This window comes from Squalius cephalus, assembly GCF_949319135.1.
Source record: "Squalius cephalus genome assembly, chromosome: 4".
Lineage (NCBI taxonomy): Eukaryota > Metazoa > Chordata > Actinopteri > Cypriniformes > Leuciscidae > Squalius > Squalius cephalus.
In genome coordinates, this window is record NC_137125.1 from 49,753,481 (window position 1) to 49,777,112 (window position 23,632).

Sequence of the window (23,632 nt, forward strand, 5' to 3'; positions counted from 1 at the left end):
GCACAAACAGTGCGTTTGACAATGTGTGTACTGCCATTCCGTCGGCAGGGGGCAGTGTGACCTCTCCTGCGATTGGTATTTTATTGATTAACTGGCTTTAAATAAGCAGCTACTCTCACACAACCAAAACTCAAAAGCGATTTTTCTTTTTGTTTAACTATAAAGTTCAACTTTTAACATTCTGAGATGATTAGATTAATACAAACTGAGAAACCCTTTCAGTAGGCAATGTTTAAATGTCATTTAACAATTGCCTACTGGGAAATGCTATAGATATGCTATCAGTTACATTTGTTATATTTATTGCCATAATTCAGACTGTTATTGCTTTTTGTACTTTTTTATATGACATATAATGACCCATCTATCTATCTATCTATCTATCTATCTATCTATCTATCTATCTATCTATCTATCTATCTATCTATCTATCTAGATTTAGGCGCGCGCACAGAGAGAGAGAGAGAGAGAGGCTCTCTCTCTCTCTCTCTCTCTCTCTCTCTCTCTCTCTCTCTCTCTCTCTCTCTCTCTCTCTCTCTCTCTCTCTTTCTCTGTCCCCCTTTCTTCCACCTCCCATCTCCTCCTCAAATGTGCGCAAGCCAATCAGCAGGCGGCTGGAGCTCTCGTGCTCTCTTTGCCAGCAGCAGAAATCCTTCTTATCAAAGAAACGCACAACTGGAGAAGTCCATTCACTCACAGCCTCTAACCATGGGTCCTGTCTGCTTCTCCTGGGACGTCTGTTTGTTTTTCCTCCTCATAAATACTTTGGATGTCATGGGAAATGTTGCAGTCGCAGGTAAGTGTTCCATTCTATTCATTATTTTTTCTGTATCTTTCACATAATTTTTTGGTAAAACTTTTAACACCTGATATTGGCTATAATTCAGTAATTGCATGTTTGTATGCAAATTATTTCAGTGTAATTGCAAAAAAAATCTGTATTATTAATTATTCTTGCATTCATCTAGAAAAAAAATTAGTCATAATATTTAAAATATTGCGCTCTCGTTATTGACATAAGAGCTGGAAAAACTTACGGAATAAGGCATTTGAACGCGTTTAAACGCGCAGTTTTATGCTCTTGATATTTCTTAAGGAGAGCTCCTCGAACTCCCATAGGGTCTATAGGAACATGAGCCGCCCTGATGGGGTCTGTCCGGGGGGCTTATCGACCCCTCACTCCTCCACCACCATCAATACGCATTGTGTCTCTCCATAATGAATGCCTGGAAAAAGTCAATAATGATACAAACAATAAAAACTGTCTGTTGGTTCTTTTTAACCACGACACGACTGAAGGATTTGTGCTATTTTACATTTTCGTTTGTGTATTTTAGGTCAGACACAATGATTTTGCAAATAAACCGAGATGAATGACTCATCTCCAAACGAGTCTGACTATTGCGCATAACGGACTTTTGGTTTTCCCGGTTTTCAGTCTTTTTAAATAGACAGCACTTTAACAGATTAAGTTATGGAATGCACAAACCAAACTTTAGAAAGGATTCTCTGTTTTTCTCTCTCTCACACACACACTTCATGTGTATTTATGGCTTGGATGTAAAGAGCGCACCGTTGCGCAAAAGGTGATCAGTTGGATTCTGCGACTTTTTACGTTTGCGTAAAGTTTAAAGAATTCACATGATTTCATGAAGAGACAAAGAAGAGTTGGGGGGGGGGGGGGGGGGGGTGTCAGTGGTGTGTCACTGTTGGGGTGACAGGATTGAGTCTACACATCAATAACCAACCAAACCCCCTCCTTAACCTCTTCAAAAAGACAACATGTCCTAAATTAGCTTTCCAACATTCTCCCTCATTCATTCATTCATTCATTCATTCATTCATTCATTCATTCATTTATCCATTCACCTCTGTATCTGGCGCATGAATGAGCATAATTTCTGCTTTTTAGGTTTATCAATATATCACTTTATTGGACCGTTTTTTTTGGCTAAAAAGGCTAAACTTCTTCCTTCCTGACTGCCCTTGTCCTGTCTCAATAAGATTTTGTCATTTTTATTCTGTTCTGTTCAGTTTCACCTGTCTAAACCAGCAATAATATCATCAGCATAAGAGAAAGTAACCTGTTCTCAGAACAGACAAAGAGTAACATTTACCACACCCTGAATCTCCTGTCAAAAGAAACACATAAAACATAGATTTTTCATTAAAGTCAATGTTTATCTAATTCAGTTTGACGAGACTGTCTTTTGTTAGATGGGTATGTGCTGCACTGAGAAGGATTAGTTGTTTCTGGAACTCATTCTTGCTCTTCTGTTTGAATGTTATTCGGTTTTGTAACCAATAAGAATGAAACTGAAAGATTAATGTAATGACCCTTCTCTGTTTTATTATTTGTATTGCACTGATTTAAATAGAGAAACTGACCTACTATTGAAGCATTAGATTTTCGGCTGCCTTAAACCAAAATAGGCACTTTATAAAGCATCTTCATCTAGTGACTTTTCTATTATTTGTTGACACTATTATCCTTTCAGATCGATGTGTAACAAGCATTCAGCCTAATCTTATCCCATGTGATTACTCCACAGATGCCGACGAGTGCTCCGAAGCCACAGATGACTGTCACATCGACGCTCTCTGCCAGAACACTCCGAAGTCCTTCAAGTGCATCTGCAAGACTGGTTACAAGGGAGATGGCAAGCACTGCGAAGGTGGGCCAGACAGATCTCTCTCCTTCTGTTTCGCTCGTTCCGTCCCTGTCCGCCCGTCTCTCGCTCTCTCACACACACACACACACACACTCAGTCAGGTCATCCAGCTGTTCTCTAGATCCTGCTGTGGGTCTTAATTAGTGAGGAGGAAGTGCAGTGTGAGGGTGAGAGGTGCTGGGAGGCCAAAACCTGCTCCAGTCTTTACACCTCCCTCTCCTGTTCTGCTCGAGAGCACAGCACAGCTGGAGCCAACACACACACACACACACACACACGATCAGAGTGGATCACACTCACACATTCACTGAAACACTCATAGACACACATTAACATCACGCCACATCTCTGTGCACTCACATACATCTATTGAGCAGGTTATGGACATGCTTTTGTGCATAAATACATATGTTGGAAGAAAGTTCTGAATGTGTTTAGTTGTTGACCGTTATAGGTTATCTAATAGCTAATCTGATTTTTGGAGAACAGAGTGACTGGAGAACAAAACAGTGATTGTCTAATTTAATTAAAACAATTATTGAAATTATATATTGGCATTATATTACAAAAAATCATCTACAATATGTATTTTTCAAATTTAATATTTTTTCTTTCAGAATTATAGATTGGCATTATATTACAAAAATGTATATAAAATATGCATTTTTTCTCATACATTTCTTTCATTAAATTATATATTTGCATAATATTAAAAATACTATATACGGTATGCATTTTTCTAAATCAATGTTTTTTCTTTACAAAATATATTATCAGCATAACACTTTAAGTGAAAAGTAGAATTGAAAAATCTGCGAGAAAATATTTTATACATTATTTAAAAAATGTATATTTTCTTTGGTTATCCTCTAATATTGTATATCATTAAATACTCAAAGTTTATGCTCTATTTCTTATTTTATACTCTCAATTTCACACTTTCGTTTCATGGCTGAGCAGGTGCAGGGTGCAGTTATTGATAAATCAAGTGATGATTTTTAGGTCCAGGTTAAGTTAACCCAGGATGAAATCGTATTCAAGGATCTTGAATTTATCCATTTGTGCAAACGCACTCTCTCACGCACGCACACACACACACACACACACACTTCTCTGACTTCTAGCTGGTGCGATTAAAGACTGCGAGCTCCATGTGCGTAATTGAGTTTGTGTGTGTCAGAGTATCACTGAGGTGCACCGAGCATGATGGACACTTTTAGAGCTGACAAACAGTCGGGTTATACTCTCTCTCTGCTGTTTCCTGTTATTGTACGCTGTGTTCTTCATCTGTGGATTCTAGATTGTTCGTTTTGCCGCACTCTCTCCCTGTTTCACCCACATGTGTGGAGCTTGTGTTTCAGGAAAAGGGTGAAATGAGCTCTCTACCTATTATGAAACCCGAAACCCATTCTCAGTTGCATTAATGAATTAGGTGGATGTGGAACGGCATTGCACCAGACTGCTCTTCAGTTAGCGCTTGATACTCCTGTCTGAGGCCAGACAGCGTGGGCTAGAACAACATCTTTTTATTTCTCTAAGGAAACACGGGGAATGTTCTGGACTTTACAGAAGCCTTTTCCTCCCACCTTCAAACCGCAGTCTACGGTCGCGGGGCAATGAGGCTGTCAGTTATGTTGAATCCGACCGGTTTGCTTTGGTCTATGCTTGCGTCTCTTCTCTTTTTTTTTCTTCTTTTCTTTTTGCTCTTATTTTGTCTGAGCGGACATTCCGTCCACAGTGTAATGTGGTGTATTGTGGGGAGTGGGGGGGCTGTTTTGTCTGAAGCAAAAAAATCCCATTAACACCCCCAATACCCACCCTTTAATTAAAGCCCTGCGTGTTTGGCTTTGAAGAAAATTAAGAAAATGCTTGCTAACACTCTAATGCAGTCATTGTGTCTGTCTGCACATTAGTGTTACATGAAGTCTGTTGAGCATGAGGACATTCAGAAGAACCCATCTCTTTAATATCTCAATTGTTTCTTGCAGACAACAAATAGGCTAAATGGAGACTTTTAGCTGCTTTTTAGATGTTTCTCCTCTGAAAAGATCCTAGCAATCCAGGTGTGTCTTAACCTGTGCTCTTATTAACCAAGATGCCAATCCAAAGTACATTTATTTTGCTCGGAGATTGGTCTTTGAAAGCTTAGCTGTTTCAGAAATGTAGACCTTTGGCCCTGTTTACACCTGGTATTAAGATGCGTTTTGGTCGATCGGATCACAAGTAGATGTGGGAGACATTTTCCTGGTGTTTGAATCTGTCTCTTTTGTCCACTTTCAACCACTTCTGTTCTGATTTCTTCGAGAGGAGGGTCTACTGGCGGGTACATTTATGGGCTTTTTCAGATCTTTTGCGGCTGTTCGAACACATTCGACCACATGAGCGTTTACACTACCAAAGCAATCCGGTCGAATGTGTTTTCGACTACCTCTGGAAGTAGTTGAAAGTGGACATGCTCAAAACGTTTTAGACCCCGTTTACACCTGTATTTAGCGTCGTCGACTTGTGATCTGATCGATCAAACGCATACAGGTGTAAACAGGGCCTCTGTCTCAGCAGTTTCTCATAATTGCAGACCATTCATTAGAAAAGAATAATCATAAATAAGATCTCCTGAACGTCTCAGTTGTTTCTTCTATACACAAATGAGATGAAATGGAGGTCAGATGGAGTCTCCTGATTTCTCAGGTGTTTCTCCTAAGAAAAAGACCCCAGTAATCTCAAATGTGTCTCATCTGAAGTTTCGGAAGATATCTCAACAGTGTCATGTGCTCAGATTTGCCAACATACCAAAGTCTGCAAAAGATCTCAAATGTTTCTCGTCTAATTTCTTTAAGATCATATAATCTGAGCTATGCTATTCACATTAATTTGAATTTATAGCTCTACACCCTTCCTATATGTCGACTATTTCTCCTAAGGAGTTTCAGGAGAAACATCTGCCTCTTTTGGGTTTTCTAAATAAATATTAGTTTCAATTTTTGTGGTGACTGCTCAGTAAATTCAGTCAGCTGGTCCCCAAGCCCACTGCAATTCATTATTGCCTTTTTAGCTTTGTGCTCATAATTATTGAATATATTTGCTATTATTTGAATCTTTAACATGGTTTTCAAGTTATTGCAGATAAACCTCACTTTAACTGGTGAGTAGATATACAGACACAACAAAACAGGTTTTTGAGGTGCATCTGCTTGTAACTGTGACATTTGAAAAGTGCTGCTTCTCTACTATCATGGGTGATTCTGAAAATTGTGTTTTGCATGTTTCTGTCATTGTAAAGTCAAGGGATATGTTGTCTGTGATTTGTAAACCTGCTTTGCGTTATGTATTTGAAGTTTTTTTTAGGGCTGGTAGACTTCATTTAAACACTGTAAAATGCATCTAATGGTTTTTCCTACAGTAGACGGCACTATGCAATTAAAATGCATTTTGTAGGTTGATTCCCCTAAAAACGTAAACACAGTGGCTTTGTGCCAGTATCAAAACATTGCTCTGTTTGTTTGAGCATCCCGACCGGCATGACACAGCAACATTGGCCCAACCAATGCCGTGAGTTGGGGGCGGGACTATTGGTTTGTTTGACTAATGAAAGGGAAACTCATTTTCATTTGGTGACTTTGAAATGACACAGTAATGACACAGTTTATATGCTTTAAAGACAAAAGATTATAATTATATATACAAATTATGGCATGAGATGACCTAGTCATGACATAGCACTTCCTTCCTGACCCTTTTGGGTTTTATTGATTATGCAAATTGATTAATTGATGAGCTTTCTCAGTTGGGAAGCTCAGAAGGGAATCCCCACAGATCTTAAATCCCCAGAGGCTAGTGTGGGGATTTCACTGCTGGGTTTATTTGCAGGGTAGAGAAAGAGATTAAACAAAGCTTGTAAAGATGACTCAGCATCGGGACTATGGGTCAGTCAGTTTAACTTGGAGAAAATGGTCTTGTCTGCCTTTTTATTCATTCTTTCTCTCATTCCCTCCATTCCCTTTTTATCTCTACCTGTGAAAGAGGTCAGGTAATTGTCGCTGCTTTACTAAAGAAGTGCCCTAGTCTCTGCTTGTGTGTAGACTGAGATGGATTGTGTGTGTAGTTGTGTTTCTGAGTGTGTGTTTGTATGTTTCGATGAGAAAATGATAGAAAAGGGCATGGGGGGTGGTGAGGAAGAGACAGATAAATGGAATGAGAGATGGAGGTGTCGGCCCATTACTAGGCCATTGTCTGCCTGGTGTCTGCGGACTCATCACAGAGCTGTCAGTGCTCTGATTGGCTGAGTGTGCCCACCATTCATCCCTGACCCTCCCCTCACAGGACACTTCAGTCTCTTTACTGCTTTATGTGCCACCACACGCGCACACATACACACACACACACACACTGAAAATCTTAAAATCATAAAATCATTACAGGACAGTTACAAAATGAAAATTCCTGCAGTGTCATGTGGAGTGAACATATTATTAATCTAAAACTTTTTTTAAACAGCATTTTAAATTCTTATATAGTTGTTATCATTCAGAAGTTTGGGATCAGTAAAAATGTTCAATTCAATTAATCAAGAGTCAGTAAACATATTTGTAATGTTACAAAGATTTATATTTCAAACATATGCTGTTCTCTTGAACTTTCTATTCATCAAAAATCCGGAATTACACAATACATTACACAATTGTTTTTAACATTGATAAACAAATCAGCATATTAGAATGAATTCTGAAGGATCATGTGACACTGACAATTGGACTAATGATTGTTGAAAATTCAGCTTTGCTATCTCAGGAGTAAATTAAATTTTGAAATATGTTTTTTTTTGTTGTTGTAATTTTCACATTGTATTTTTGATCAAATAAATGCAGCCTTGATGAGCATAAAGGCCTGTTCATACTAAGGACGAAAACTATAATGATAATGGAATTCTAAAATAAGATATAGTTCTAAAAAATCATTCTGAATATAAAAGAATAGCATTCTACACGATATCACTGAAATCACTTTCAGAATGATTTTTTCCAGCTGATGGATGAGAAAAACAATGACAGCTCGAGCATTTAAAGTGGCAGATGACAAAACTGCATGATAAACAGAATGATATCGTCCGCGGATATGGAATCTAATATTGTTATCTTTATAATTATTGTTGTTTGTGTGAATGGGCCTTAAGGGACATTTTTTTAAAATCCTACCGATAATGTAGATACACTTTTTATGGCATCATATTAATTGAGACTGTATGCAATATTTGCACTTTTTTTCACTTTTACAAAATAATTTTTGTTTTGTTTCACAGGAACTTCGGAAAAGATTACAAAATGATCCTTTACAGAATAGCTGAGAGAAAAATTGCCCCTTATTCAGTACATATATAGAGCTAAACCTAAAATCTTTATGTCGAAGGTTCAACCTGACTGTGAATGTATGAGTTTTATTTATAATAACGTGCAAATTAATTATGAAGGTAGGACTAACATTTTGTTTAAAAGTTGCATTCAAAATTTACTTGCCTCCAAAAATGTAAGGAGGCACAGATTTCAGTTTATATGGGCATTACACTTCTTTACTGTTATCTGCTAGCTTACCATTACTAAATAACAGGAGTGGGAAACTTTACAAAAACACACATTAGCAAGGTGTCATTGTTTGTCCCTTTCCTCAGTTATGAAAATGGCTTTTTGCAGTACTCCTCCTTCCTTTGCTCCCTGCATGGCACGTTTTTCAGCAGTTAGGATTTGGGCATGTGTTATGTTGGGCCATAGGGGTGTTGAGGTGTTGCCTCCCGCGGGCTCCACCCCTGCTGAGGTGTTAGCGGAGGTGCTTAATCTGCCTGATGGGATGTTGAGCGTAAACACTTCTCCTTCAATTAGAGATCAGCTCGTGTCAACGGCGGAAATGGCGACCTGTTAGCAGCCCGACCTGTCAGCTCGCTGCCGGCCCGTATCAACAACAGCTCCGGGACAGGAAGTCTGTCAGCTGGAAGCGAACTAGCCGTCCCGCTCTTTAACATCCCCGTCCCCCTCACACCTTCACTGGCAGCTTATATACAGCTTGTTACCCTTCCTAACGGCCACAACACGCACGGACACCTAAAAACACTGTCACCTCGACTCTAACTCGTTTTCTTACAGTTCTCGGGATGGATTGCCTTTATAATGCATTAGTGTAATGCCACTGACGGACATATTGTGTCTCATTCAGTTCAATTATGTGGATTAAGTTGAACTTCTCACAAAAAAAATCCACCCAGTTCATAACACATGCGATACACACATGAATTTGTGCTTTACCATGTTATAATGTTTATGAATTTGGAGTATTTTAAATAAGCGACCGCTTGAGGTTAGGTCATTTGCATAGAATACGCCCAAACCATCTCCATCTTGCATTTAGTCACTCACAGCAAACATATGACACTCTATAAAGACACGCTCGCCTGAGAGCACACGCAGAAACAACCTCAAGCAATACTAAGTGTGCCATCCTCAAAACCACTTTAAACACAATAAACACCTTTAATACAGACCCAGATATTATAGACCTCTCATTAGCAACACATATCTGCGTTTTTTACACAGAGGAACCTTGCAGCTCAAGCTACTATGCACCTTTTCTTACTCTATAGCCTAAATTATGAAATATAGATTGAATATCTATGTATAAAATGATTTATAAGGCCACCTAGAGTATGTGATTTTTGCATAAATTGCATCCTAAATTTAGAGGAAAGTTCTTTATGAAAGTGTATCATGATTTTTTATTATTAACGTTCACACACCCTTATTAAATGAGACTCAATGTGTTGTTTTAAAGTTGCCTTTATTATGGTGAGATCTGTCATTCCTCCATCTCATTTACCTTCAGGGGACGTCTCTCTTTTCTCAAATTTTTTCCTTCCTTCTTGTGGGTCATGTAGCGCTCTTCAGGAGCATGTTCACTAGACAAAACGGTAATGAAACATGAACCTTTTGTTTGCTCCAGAGTGTTTATGGATGTTTTCATGATGAGTTGGCTCAGGGTTTGTCTACTGTGATGGCCCTTTTCCTCAGAATAAGCCAAAACCGACACTCTTTGATAGACAAAAGAAATAAACAAGAAGTAAAATACTAGTGAAGTATTTATGCCTCCATAATTTTAGTGAATATCTGTGTGTGTGTGATTTGTGTTTGTGGCATGAGCATGTGCGCTTGAATGTGTGTTACTGTGAACTCGTCTAAATAGATTTTCAGTTAGGAGAAGGCCTAGATGTTTTTGCAAAGAAAAACAAAACATTCTTAAACGCAGTTCTCACTGTCCTCAAAGCCACAGTTGCACAACGTGAGTGTTATTTGTGGGAAATAATGTGGATATTTTTAGTTTGTGCCGTATGTCTCCAAGTGCACAAGCCAGGTTTATTAAATCACACACTCCGAGGTATACAGAACACAGATACCCGCTATCATTGTCTGGCAGAGAACAGACACGTTCTGTCTATCTGATTTCAATGTATTCAAGTGTGTGAGTGAAAGAGAAAGAAATATTGTGTTTATTTTAGTGTCCCCACTTACGTCTGTCTGCTGTACAGACTCATAGCCCTAATGGAGGCTTGTTTCATAAGCCAACTGTTCCTAAAACTTCCTATCTAACCTCTGCTTAGTATCACTAACAGGATTTGACTTTTTAGTAGTCTTAAGAGTTAGTGATTTGAACAACCCCTAACCTAAGTATTAAACTTCAGCGTGTAACTCATCCATACTGTTTGTGCTATGGACATTTGTCTGATCTGTACTGACTCAATTGTTGTCTTTTTCAGATATGGACGAGTGTGAAAACGACTACAATGGCGGATGTGTTCACGACTGCATCAATATCCCCGGGAACTACAGGTGCACATGCTACGATGGATTCATGCTGGCAGACGACGGGCACAACTGTCTTGGTAAGACGCTAGAGAGAAAAATACACACTCGGTTGCCTCTCTTGACGGATTTACAGATGAGCTTCTCCCTTGTCATCTCTTTGCCCGGCTAACGACCTCTGTAATGACCCCCTCCGCATACGTAAACAAATCAGCCTCGGCGATCTTTCCGTGCAGCGCCTCGGAAAAGGCCAGCCGAGTGCGTCTAGCGCCAGTATTCCATCCCCGTTCTGACAGGAGCACGCCAACAGGAACCTTGCGATTATTTTCATCTCTTAAAAATGTCACCCAAATGTCACCAGTGGCGCAATCGCCTCCAATTCCCAGAAATCGGCAGTCAGGTCCGATGTTTATGTTAGCGGTTAAAAATGGAAGTAGGGGAAGAAAAGGCTGAGAGAAAATTAATAACTTGGCATCTCATATTTATTGAAATAGTTCAAAGATGAAATTCCATGACCCGGAGAGTTAGGTCCTGGTCTCATGGTTTTTGCTGGATTGCTGTGGGGATTCAGGAATTCGTTAAAAAGTGTGTTTTTTGTAGCGAGTCCGTCTGCGTTACTGCTCTAAGTGAGTGCAGATGTGTCTTTGGTCGAAAGCGATTATCAACCTGAAGTGTGGTGGCTCTATAGTGTCACTGTGACCACGTGTTTCAGTGTCGCGAGAGATAAAGAGAGAGAAGACAGCGATGGTGTTCGTCTTAGCAGCTGGATGAAGAACTTGAACCGCTCTCATCTCATCTCCTCTCTGCTCTCATAATCCAAAGCAAATATGTCTGCCGAGCGGAGTTTCAGGATGCTGAGGTCATCATTTTTCATTAGACGTTGTAATGATGATGGATCCCAGAGCAGGACATCAGGGCTCAGACCTTCAGAGACCTTTAGCGCCTCATGTGCCTTGCAACAACAGCTTGCACAATTTCATCAGATGTTTTTTCCTAATATTTTTCCATTTCAAAACAGAACTGTGGTGTACAGTGATAACATCAGATAGTAATACCATGGTTTTTGATATTATGTACTACTTAAAGGTGAAGTAGGTAATTTCCAACACGATCTTCGTAAGTATTGTACTAGTTGGCGATTTCGTATGTACAATTCATATGTAAAAATACACTAGCCTCAGGGGAAAAAAGCATTCATGGACACAGACTTTACCTGAGGCTAGTGTATTTTTCCAATTGGTTTCAATGGGAGTGCCGTGTCTTTTACAACGCCAGCAACTTGACGAGGTCTTGTGTTTTTTTTTTACGGTCGAGAGTTGAAGAATATTAAACTTTGAGTAAAACACAGCATCAATGTCACTTTTTACCTAGTCGTCCAATCACAGTGAAGGAGGGACGGGACAAATACCACAGTGACCAACCGCCACATCCTGCTGGGACTAGAGCAACAGACGACAACAAGAGGCACAACAGCGGAACAAAATCATTGAAAACAAGAGCAAATGCTGAATTTTTATATTCAGAAACAAACTGGGAAATCAGATTGTAACACTTCCACAGATATTTCGTATATAGCACATATAGAATAAAATACTCTCAAGCGCCCACATCAAGACGTTTTCAGAAGAGCGCTGGTGTTTTCAGCTGACTAAAAACTTCGTATGATCTGAGTGATTTGTAAGTAAAACATGACCATTAAGGTCCACCTCTAATCACACCCCAGTTGACAATATTGTATGAATATTGGCCAATGAAAGCTGTGATGGAGTCCAGACCTTCTGCTGTCAGTCTGAAGGTCTGGCTACGTGTGACTTGTGGAACATAAGCAGATTGCACACAAAAAAAACGTATGAATGAGATTGTACGAATTCATAAGAAATCGAAACCAATTTACTAAAATACTTACAAACTGTCATCATTTCTGTGCCACTAGAAGCACCTAAGAGAACATATGAAAAGCAATGAGTGTTTGCAAACAGTCCCTTCGATTTCTATTCTTAGGCCAAAAAATAGTCCCGCCTCCAAATCACACAATTGGTTGAGCCACTATTGCGAACATTTGCTCTTCAATTTGTTGCAATTGTGCGAACAAAGTCAGGCAGTTCAATGCAGTTCATGTTAATCTGAACAAAATCACTTGAATGCATGTCTTCTATGCTTTCTGACTTCATAGGTATACACTTGAACAGATTGGCCTTAAACAAGCAAGGTGATTCTAGTGACGTGGGGATTACACAACACACATTTAATGACTACCAAATTCATGTACCATAGTATTTACATTGTACTCCCAGTTATTTCTTAGAATACTATGGTACTATGTCCAAAAAAACAAGGTATTACCATAATACATTGTCTTAAACTGTGATAATGCTATATGTTACTCTATCTCTATGACTCTTTCCTTCATAATCAAACCATTCTTTACTTTCTCTAACTTTTCTTTTTATCCTTCTTCTCCTTAAAATCTCTCTTTTTCTTCCATTATGTCTTTGCACACACTCTCCCTCTCTCTCCGCATTTTCTTGGTTATCTTGGCTGTGGGTCTCTTTGGAGTAACTCCAGGCTGTTTCCCTAGAGGCGATAGACTTGCCTTCTATTTGACATCTTTATTGTGGAATGTCTCAAATACAAGCCTAAATGATGGCTCTGGGAACTAAGACAAGGCCGTAGAGGGCCATCAGCGGCATTGCGGGGGCTCTCCTGTCCGAGCCCCCCCCCCCCCCCTTCTTCTTCTCTTGTTATGCCTTTCCCTCCGCTTCCAGTTTTCTGTCTGACTCGCTACTTTTCTATTCCCCTTTTTTCTGTCTTGTCCTCTCTCTCGGATTTAATCTGTTTCTGTCTGTCTTTGTCTCAGCCCCTGTCCTCCACCTCTACCTAGAAATAGATTGACACAGAAAAAGTGAATCATTTAGAGATTTTACTCTCCTTGTCCTCTTCTTTGACTTGCATGCAGTATCAGTCACTTTAATCTTTGTTTGAGAGGTTAAATGAAAGATTTGTGGCTTGCAAAAAATTATTCCAACTTGTCCCTCAGTTTTTTAAAAAGGGCTAAAATTGTCTTTTGATTTTAACTTGTGCTGAACTCGAAACACTTTCACACACAGAGATGTCGTCATATGGCGCTTTGTAATGTTTCCTCCTCATGCACTCTCTTATGTCTGCTTAATGCTGATGTTTCTCATTCACACATCATCTGTGTGTTTGTTTGCTCTTTCAAAACCTCATTCATTCTCATTGGCGCTTTACCGTCATATGAAGTGTTGTCATAGCACCCCTCATGTTTCTCACTAGCATGTGTGTGCATTATATCAAGTTCAGATGGAAGTGAAACCTACAAACTACTGACCTTCTCGAAAGGTTAAATGAATCATGTTTATGACGACCTTTTCCTCTAATCTCTTTTTTGTCTATTTGACATTCTCTTTCTATTTAATTTTCTCCAAGTATGTATTGCTTAACCTTTTCCAACTCACTTCTAGATAATTAATGGCTTCTTTTAACTACATTTTTACATTTTCTGATGAAAATGCGATTGGTGTCTGCTCATACAAAACTTAGCATCACAAGGATGTTGAGGATGGTTGCTATGTAGTTATTAAAGTGTTTTAAGTGCTTGCTAGGGTGTTAGTTTAAAAGTATAATATCATAAATCGTAAAAGTTGTAATTGTGTAAGCTGCAGTTACAAGAAGTTTTGAAATGGGCTTCCATAGATCTTACCTATTTAAAAGGACATTATGTGAGGGGCTAAGCCATTTGGCATAACATTTTAAAGCAACTTCAGAGACAAATGGCCAGAAAGTGTATGACTTGTATTCACTGTACTTGGGCTATAGTTAGATTCTTTTCAGCCACCAATAATAGTACTCTAAAAGTAGTTTTGTTTAAAACCATTCCACATATACCCAACCAAAAGTAATAGCACATAGGATGAGCAATAGCAATAGTGATACTTGCCTTAATGTGGCTTGTGCCACTGATTACGCTCTGCATAAACACACACACACACACATTCACAGAGTGTGTTCAAACAAACCTACTGAGCGCTAACCAAACCGCAAGCTCTTTGAAATGGGACGGAAATCAGTGCTGTGGCTTGTCTGCCTGGCTGATCTTGTGTAGGAAGTCGTTTTAGATCTCCACATGTTAACAAGTTAAAGCTTTAATTGATTTAAGATTGGCTAATGGGGAGCTGATTAAAGAGCGTTTTACTGCAGTTCCTCTGTCTTTTTCATTTCCATTCTTATTTGTTTTCGCTCTATGTGCAGGCAGCTGGACTCAATGTGTTGATCATTTGGCCCTTTTTTTATGAATGCCTGCGTTGCCGCTGCTGTTTATTTATCTTTTGGCTGCTTTTCCCCTCTCGTTCCAACATCAGAATGGGAGAAGAGAACTCATATAGTTAGAATTACAACTCGGGTGATGTTGTAACTGAGGTCACTTTAAACAAGAGAATTCTCAGTATACTTTTCTGTTGAGTTGTGTTCACTTCACTTCGATTCACTTCACTTCAGTTCAATTCAGGTCTCTTCTGTTCTCTTCTCTTCTGTTGAATTAATTTCACTTCATTTCTATTTTATTTTATTTTGTTATGTTTGTGTTGATTCGCTTCACTTCTTCATGTCACTACTGTTCTGTTCTCTTGGCTTCGCTTCACTTGTGTTCTGTTCACTTCTGTTGAGTTAATTTCTCTTCACTTCCATTTTGTCCTTTTCTGTTTGTCACTTCATTTCGCTTTACTTCTGTTCAGTTTACTTCACTTCACTTCACTTCACTTCACTTGTGTTCTGTTGTTCTCAATTCTTTTGAGTTCATTTCACTTAAATTTTGTTCTGTTCTCTCCTCTTCTGTTCTGTTAACTTTTGTTGAGTTAATTTCTCTTCACTTCCATTTTGTCCTTTTCTGCTTGTCACTTCACTTTGCTTTACTTTACTTCTGTTCAGTTTACTTCACTTCACTTCACTTCACTCGTGTTCTGTTGTTCTCAATTCTTTTGAATTCATTTCACTTAAATTTTGTTCTGTTCTCTCCTCTTCTGTTCTGTTAACTTTTGTTGAGTTAATTTCACTTTACTTCTATTTTGTCTTGTTTGGTTTGTCGCTTAACTTTGCTTCTGTTCAGTTTATTTCTTCATTTCACTTCTATTTTGTTCTGTTCTGTCCTCTTCTGTTTGCTTGTGTTCTGTTCACTTCTGTTGAGTTAGTTTCTCTTCACTTCCATTTTGTCCTTTTCTATTTGTCACTTCACTTCGCTTTACTTTACTTCTGTTCAGTTTACTTCACTTCGCTTTACTTCTGTTCAGTTTACTTCACTTCGCTTTACTTCTTTTCTGTTTACTTCACTCGTGTTCTGTTGTTCTCAATTCTTTTTAAGTTAATTTCATTTCACTTCAATTTTGTTCTGTTCTGTCCTCTTCTGTTCTGTTAACTTTTGTTGAGTTAATTTCACTTCACTTCTATTTTGTCTTGTTTGGTTTGTCGCTTAACTTTGCTTCTGTTCAGTTCACTTCTGTTTTGTTGTTCATAATTCTGATGAGTTCATTTCACTTCTATTTTGCTCAGTTCTGTCCTCTTCTGTTCGCTTCTGTTCTGTTAACTTCTGTTAAGTTAATGTCACTTCACTTCTATTCAGTTCTTTTGTGTTCTGTTTACTTATGTTCCATTTAGTTTTCTTCACTTCACTTTCTCTTCACTTCTGTTCTTTTCTGTTCAGTCTTATTCTCACCTCTTACTCTTAGATTGTTTTGTTCTTTCACTTTTATTCTGTCCTCTAGTCCACTCTTAATTTCCTCCTCCCTCATCCCCTCATCTCTCTCTCTCTCTCTCTCTCTCTCTCTCTCTCTCTCTCTCTCTCTCTCTCTCTCTCTCTCTCTCTCTCTCTCTCTCTCTCTCTCTCTCTCTCTCTCTCTCTCCTGTTGTGTCATGTCATCTTAGATCTTTTCCAAATTAAAGTTTACACAAGAGCAATCAAACAAAACAAAAGCATTCTAGTTTAAACTCGCAGGCCGGGATGCCAGGGCTCTTGTTTAAATTTTGGCAGAGAGTGCCTTAATTGAGAGATGACAGCTGAAATGTTATTTTTTCCCCTCCTTTTAAAGCAAGAGAGTGCTGTCACACTGATGATATCTGTTTCCATTTCCACATTAAACACGGCACACAACACGCTCGCAGCTATAGAGTCACTCGAGACAGAGGCCCTCCTATCAAATATTACTCTTGTCCGTAAATAAGAAGCAAGCCACAACGACTGGATTGTAACATGCGGCAATAAAGAGATAAAAGCTTGTGATCTGGGTGGCCTTATATGCGATATTTCCCTGCATCTATCCCGGCAACCTACAAAATAGCAACATGTAATTTTATTAGAAGGGTCGAGGTGAGATATCAACCACAATGTTGCATTAATTCTTTAAATACTGGTAAACACTGTAAATTAAGATTGCAAAATGACACCGTTGTCAACATGTTTCATTTTTTTTTAAAGAAATTAATACTTTTATTCAGTAAGGACATATTAAATTCTTTGTCTTTAGCAGCAAATCATATCTGGGAATCGGGAAACTTAAAGTATTTATTTGCACTCTTAATCCCTTCTGTCTTGGACAAACAATTGAGACATTAATGAGATCTCAATTGGGATTGTTCTTTCCTAAAAGTTTGCTTTAAGTATCTTGAGCTCCGTTTATGCGGTTATTAAAGCAAAATCTGTTTGATTTAACTCAAATTATATTATGCTGGTAATGTCATTCATAATTAAATTAAATAAATCAATGTGAAATAGAAACGTTTTCACTAGAAATCTCATATTTTTAAACCCGACTATGTGGTACAAAAAGCTTTCGGTTCCTGGGGAAGACAGGGATTCCTCTGTGGACGAGGGCATAAAGACCCCCTCTCTCGACGGGTACAGTAGGACAGTAAAGGCCTTGCTGTCCTGGATGTGTTACGAGATGCCCCTGCCGATGCTAAAATAAGAGTTATGTCGCCAGGTAGAGCCACATAATAAACCACTGTGACCAAATTAAACCATGAAAAGTGGTTGTGTTTGCATGTTGTGGATGAGTGTATGAATGCATGTCCTACATTCATGCATGTCTTTCGGCTGATGCATTTTGGTATCATCGTTACTTATTAGGACGTCACGAGGAAGAAATAGAAAATGGATAGAATGTCCAGACTTTAGCTATAATGTTAGCCCAAATAAAGTGTACAAAACAATGAGACACCAAAGCCAGAGTTCGTAAGTCAGTTAGTCTGCATTAGCACAGCTGATTTAGCTTGTACGCTACATGGGATGTTGTTGAAGTCAGTGGGCAGATGAGTGTGCTTTTGTGCCGCTAACAGCTGTAGAGGTCTTTACATACACAAATAAAGAGCTCGTAAAACTTGCCGCCTCTCAACACACTCCAGAAAGACAGGGCTGTAAACACAAACACACGTCCACATTAGGTGTCACACAACATGTAAATGTGGCACGGTGTGGAAACAGACACTGCAATCTCTCTCCATACACAACAGTCACTTTGAGCATGTTTGTGAATACAGCGCTGGTAATTCATCTATAACAGTTGAGGAAACCAACGCCTCATTTACCAAAGCTTTGATGCTCATTCAGCCTTCCAGTGTACAACATTCAATAGTTTTATAAGTGGCTTGTAAACAACAGAACCAGATTATACTAAACAGGCTGACAACGCATACTCTTACACTCGATCATGCAGGGAAGTCAGGCGACACAGATTCAGCTACTTTTGTTGAATATAGGCTGCGATCAGGCTGTAGTGACGCGATTCAGAGAATCAAATGCCAGAGGAGAAAAAATCTATGTGATCTTAAACTTTATTAATTATAATAACATGGCAAGTTTTTAATTATATGAAACTAGAAAAAATATGTAGCACTCCAAACAGGAAAAGAGTCCTGGTACTGCAGGTCCTTGTACAGATGCGTAGAGCCAATGGTATATTGAAGAATGAACAAAAAGGTTCATAAGTTTTTAATTATAAAAATGTAATGGCCATCAGCCCATTCATAAACATTACATGATCTTTTTTAAATTACCCTACTATATTGCTTACAATGTCTGTCTAGTACAATCATTTTTATGAGGACATGCAAAAAATGTCTTTCGTTCCTCACTTTTTGTTCAGTCTAGCTTTGACATTTCCCATATTAAAGCATGATTTGATAAATCATTTTAAAATCACAGTTATACATTTGTTAAACATTTTTTTCTGTCTTGCTGCTAGTTATTTAATTTATTTTTAAATTTTACTTTATTTTATTTCAATGTTTGAGTAGGCCTAATACTACCATAATTGACTTATGCTGTCTATTTAAATTATAGGTGAATAATTACAAAAGTTTAGTTTAGTTTAGTTTAGTTTAGTTTAGTTTAGTTTAGTTTAGTTTAGTTTAGTTTAGTTTAGTTTAGTTTAGTTTAGTTTAGCTTCGTTTCGTTTAGTTTCGTTTAAGGTTTGAGTAATACTACCAGAATTCACTGGTCTATTAAAGTTATATGTATATGAATTCCAACATTTTTGTTTAGTGTCATTTAGTTGTGTTTGGTTTCGTTTAAGGTTTCGTTTAACACTACAAGAATTCACTTATGTTGTCTATTCAAACTATAATGTAAATTCCAAACATGTTTTGTTTTCTTTTGTTTTCTTTCTTCATTTTGTTTTGTTTGTTTATGTCGTCTATTCAAATGATCGCTGTATGAATTCCAGACGTGATCTCCTTTAATGGTCCTCCAGTGTCTATGGTGGTTATGGCCCTGTTAACTTTAGCCTGAGGTGGGAAACTGTTAGCAAACATTCAGCAGAAACCTTTTTTAATTTAAATGATAGACTGGCCAATGAGAATGACAGGACACATAGCTGGAAAAGTGACGTGTGACAGAAGAGTGGCAGTGGTAGTACATAATAGCACCCCTGAGAGAGAGAGAGTTATGGGCTGCCGACTCCACAGAGGCAGGTTGCTGTGTTAGGGCTGCATAAAACTCACTCATGTGTGTTACTGGTCTCCAGTGTCACGCTGTTACTCAAACCAACACACCCACAATGCCATTTATAGAGCTATCAAAGACACAGCAATGGGCAAACACACATTCAGATTGGACATTGATTTATGATACTCGCATCCAAACAGCTTTAAAAAGTTTATCCTTCATGCTTTTAACAATTTATCCAATACTACTGATGGTTTGGATGACAGATATTGTTTTCATGTTCTTATTTCAATGTATTATGTGCATCTGTTTACTGGTTTATTTGTCTGGTAGATGTGTTTGAAAACTGGAATATCAAACTACTCATTTAATAAACATTCTTCAGTAGCCACAGAGAGGAAATCAAGGAAAATCATCTCCGGATAAACAAACACTGTTGCAAATACCTGAGCTGAGCCGGCTTTGGTTACGCAGAGAGAGACGGAGAATGATGGTTTTGCCCAGATCCTTGTGCTTGAATGCCAGTGTTTGTGTGCCTTGTAATGACCGTGTGTGTTTGTTTCTCTCTAGATGTGGACGAATGTATGGACAACAACGGCGGCTGTCAGCAAATCTGCGTCAACACTATGGGCAGTTATGAGTGCCAGTGCAAAAACGGGTTCTTCCTGAGTGACAACCAGCACACCTGCATCCACCGCTCGGACGGTGAGTCTCGTCCTGCTAATACTGCGCACTGTCCTGGCCAGCTGTGACCGACACAAACCAGACATTTCGTTTTTTTAGCTTGTGTTTGAAGTTTTATTGTTGCTTCGCCTGCAGTCAAATCTCATTGGTCTAAAATCACGGCCGGTTTGTGAATAAATTTGTGCCAAAAAAATTTTGAAGTACTGAATAAAATATAAAATGTTAGGGAATAAAAAAACTTTAAAAAAGGGAGAAAAAATTACTTTAAAGCTAATTAATTTATTATATTATATTATATTATATTATATTATATTATATTATATTATATTATATTATGTTATGTTATATTATATTATATTATATTATATTATATTATGTTATGTTATGTTATGTTATGTTATGTTATGTTATGTTATATTATATTATATATAAAGGAGCTGCAAGTTAATACATAAATAGATAAAAATATAACTTGATATTAACTTTTAGGACTTTTTTATTTAAAAGAAAAAGAGAAAAAACACATTAAAGTTAAAACTTACAGTAACTTATGTTTGGTCACTAAATTAAGATATTAAGTTATTTTTTATTATTTAAGCTGCAAAATGTATTAATGCATAATATAGCTTTTCCTAGGTATATCCTTATATCATATGCATTTTGAGTTGTGTTGAGTTTCACTTTATGAAAAGTGATCCAGTCCCATACTAAAAGTTGTGATTTACGTCTGTCATTTTGTCACTTTTGCTGTTATTGATGACAGAAGAATAACTGCTGGAAGCTTGTCATGTCCTGTTAGGCCATTTTCTTATTCTGTGTCCATGTGTACTCTGTCATTCTCACTGTGGGTTCAGAACAGCATCTCACTTCTGACTGACTTCTGACAGTCTTGACCCTGGACAGAGCTGAGGGTCAGAGGTGGAAGTTGAAGGCTTGAACGCGCAGGCGGCCAGTGGGCATGTCTTTGTGTGTGGATGGTGCATGCATGCAGTTCAAATGCATGGTAAAGTCAGTCATGACGTATGTGTGTGTGTAGATCATGCGACCCTCTTGTGCTTTCTCATTCCGCCTGTCAGAATTAACTAATGATGCTTCTCCATGTCGAGGCGGACACATTCCCACACACTACGCAAATCTGAGCAATTTGCACACAAAGTCATGAATGAGAGTGGGTTGCTTCGTAATCGCATCTTTGATGTCCCTCACAATCATGTGTGGAATGTGGAGAGGAGTGTACGGCCCCCTCCTTTTCATCCTCTCCTACTTTTTTAGCCTATTTTTTCATAGGCTCTCTGATCTTTAGGATGTGTTCATATGAATGTGTGTGTGTACGCAGTGTATATATAAATGAGTATGTACTTTTTTTTCTTTTTTTTTTTAAACCTTTATTTAACTAGGAAAGTCACATTGAGGTTAAAACCTCTTTTACAAGTGAGACCTAGTCAAGACAGGGTCAGATAGCAGGATTAAACAGATAACAAACCACAGACAAAACCAACATCATCAATAAATACAACAAAGAATACAGCAGCATAAACATTTAGGTATTACCTAATACCCTATATAATACTGTTCACAGAAACGACATTAATCATATTGATAATGAATTTAAGTGGAAGTGGAATCATCAAAACATCTGCACTTAGCAATGACCAATTCTTTTATTCTATGTTTAAAATCATTTAAAGAGATGAGGGATTGTAGTTTAAGTTTAGTCTGCACGTCATTCCAGGACCAGGGGCCATAATAGAACAGGCTTAGCTTTCCAGCCTCTGTTCTAATAGCCGGCACTTTAAACTGTAACCAGTTGTGTGACCTGAGATTGTAGGAACTTTGAAATGATAAAAATTTCCTATATAAATATTTTGGAAGTTTTCCTAAAATAACTTTATAAATTAAAATATACCAATGTTCAAGCCTGCGCAAATGCAGAGATGACCATCCTACCAAACTGTAAAGTAAACAATGATGTGTCCTGAAACTAGAATTTGTGATATATCTGAGAGCAGAATGATAAAGGGGGTCAAGTTTGGACAAGGTGGACAGAGAAGCAAATCTGTAAATAGTATCCCCATAATCAATCTGTGACAGAAAAAGGCTAACAACTAAACGTTTTCTTGAAGCCAAGGAAAAACATGACTTTAGTCTATACAGAAAACCCAATGTGAATTTTAATTTCTTTGCAAGAAAATCAACATGATATTTAAAATTTAGGTTTTTATCCATCCAAAATCCCAGATATTTGTAATTATCTACAGACTGGATACAAATTCCATCTAGTGACTTGATGGATGATGTACTGAGTAGTATGTTCATATAAATGGACTGTTATAATGGATAACTGTTTTAAAAAGTGATTTTTCACTATTATTTACAACAGGATTTGCATTTTCGTGGGTTTAAATAAAAGTTTTTTGTTATAAGAGACAATAAAAACAACTTTATTCATCAATACCACTTCTTGCATTGCAAAAAATGAACTTGATTTTCAAAAGTCAACGAATTTGCGACAGCTGTTATAACATTTTTGACAAGCCAAACATGTCAGTCTCGTGTAATTTGTTACATGTAACATGTAATTTATTTAAGCCACAAAATAAACTTAATTCCATAAAATAAGTATAATGAAATCCACAAAAAGCATTTCAAACGTCTCCAGCACATTTTATAATTACCCAAAATCAAACATTCACCCCTCACGCATTTTATCGTGTCTGTCAAAAACTTAGGCTGGCTGACGGTTGGAATATTAGAGCTAAAAACATGGACATAACACACTCATGGACATCAGTCACTTCACTGAATAAATCATTATTACCTTACGATCTGTTTTTAAATCCACATCATTTGAATATCACAACATCAATGTCTGTCAAAAAATAACGTGCACAATACGCGGTAGTATATACGAGAAGAGAGTCATGCATTTCCTGGGAAACCCACACAACCGGATGTTTTGAATATGTCATCGCTTTCCGAGAAGAGGGAGAAAATGACGAATTGATCGGCTTCAACATGCTGTCTGTCAGAGACCATAACATACAAATACATAACGCATGAGTATAAATTTGTTCTTCCCTCGCTGAAATTGAATCGGAATGATCAGGGAACTGAGTGAATTACTTCACACTGCATGCTAAAGAGAATAAATGCCAATCCCAAAAGTATTTTCAAGAATTGTCTAGTCTTGACTGATCTTTTTTCATAATTACTCACTTTCCCTATTTACATTTGACTGGGAGAAGATCAGAGAGAGAGAGAGGAAAATGATAGAGCCAGTCAGGAGCTGGACAGAAAAATATAGAATTTGAGAGGAGGGGTACAGAAATGCTCCATATTTGCTTTTGGTGAATCTTTGCTCCTGCATGTAGTATTTTTACTTCAAAAGCAAAACTTCAGTAAATACTCTAGTAGTGTATGTTTTTATGTGAGTGAGTGTGTGGTGCATTTGTGTACTTGTCTGTAAACAATCTAAATGGTTGTTTTTG

The 23,632-nt window shown here is 37.9% G+C and overlaps 1 protein-coding gene across 2 annotated transcripts in view; it reads left to right on the top strand.

Annotated features, from left to right (window-relative positions):
• Positions 1-555: 555 nt before the first annotated feature.
• The window catches only part of scube1 (signal peptide, CUB domain, EGF-like 1), a 67,785-nt gene continuing 44,708 nt past the window's right edge, over positions 556-23,632 (top strand). Inside the window, exons 1-4 of one of the 2 annotated variants that reach the window (XM_079868624.1) lie at positions 556-796; positions 2,553-2,675; positions 10,465-10,590; positions 20,031-20,165. In XM_079868624.1, coding sequence (XP_079724750.1) covers positions 589-796; positions 2,553-2,675; positions 10,465-10,590; positions 20,031-20,165 — 592 coding nt within the window. In that variant the 5' untranslated portion in view covers positions 556-588. The remainder of the gene's footprint in view (positions 797-2,552; positions 2,676-10,464; positions 10,591-20,030; positions 20,166-23,632) is intronic. The other variant, XM_079868625.1, reaches the window with a different exon arrangement.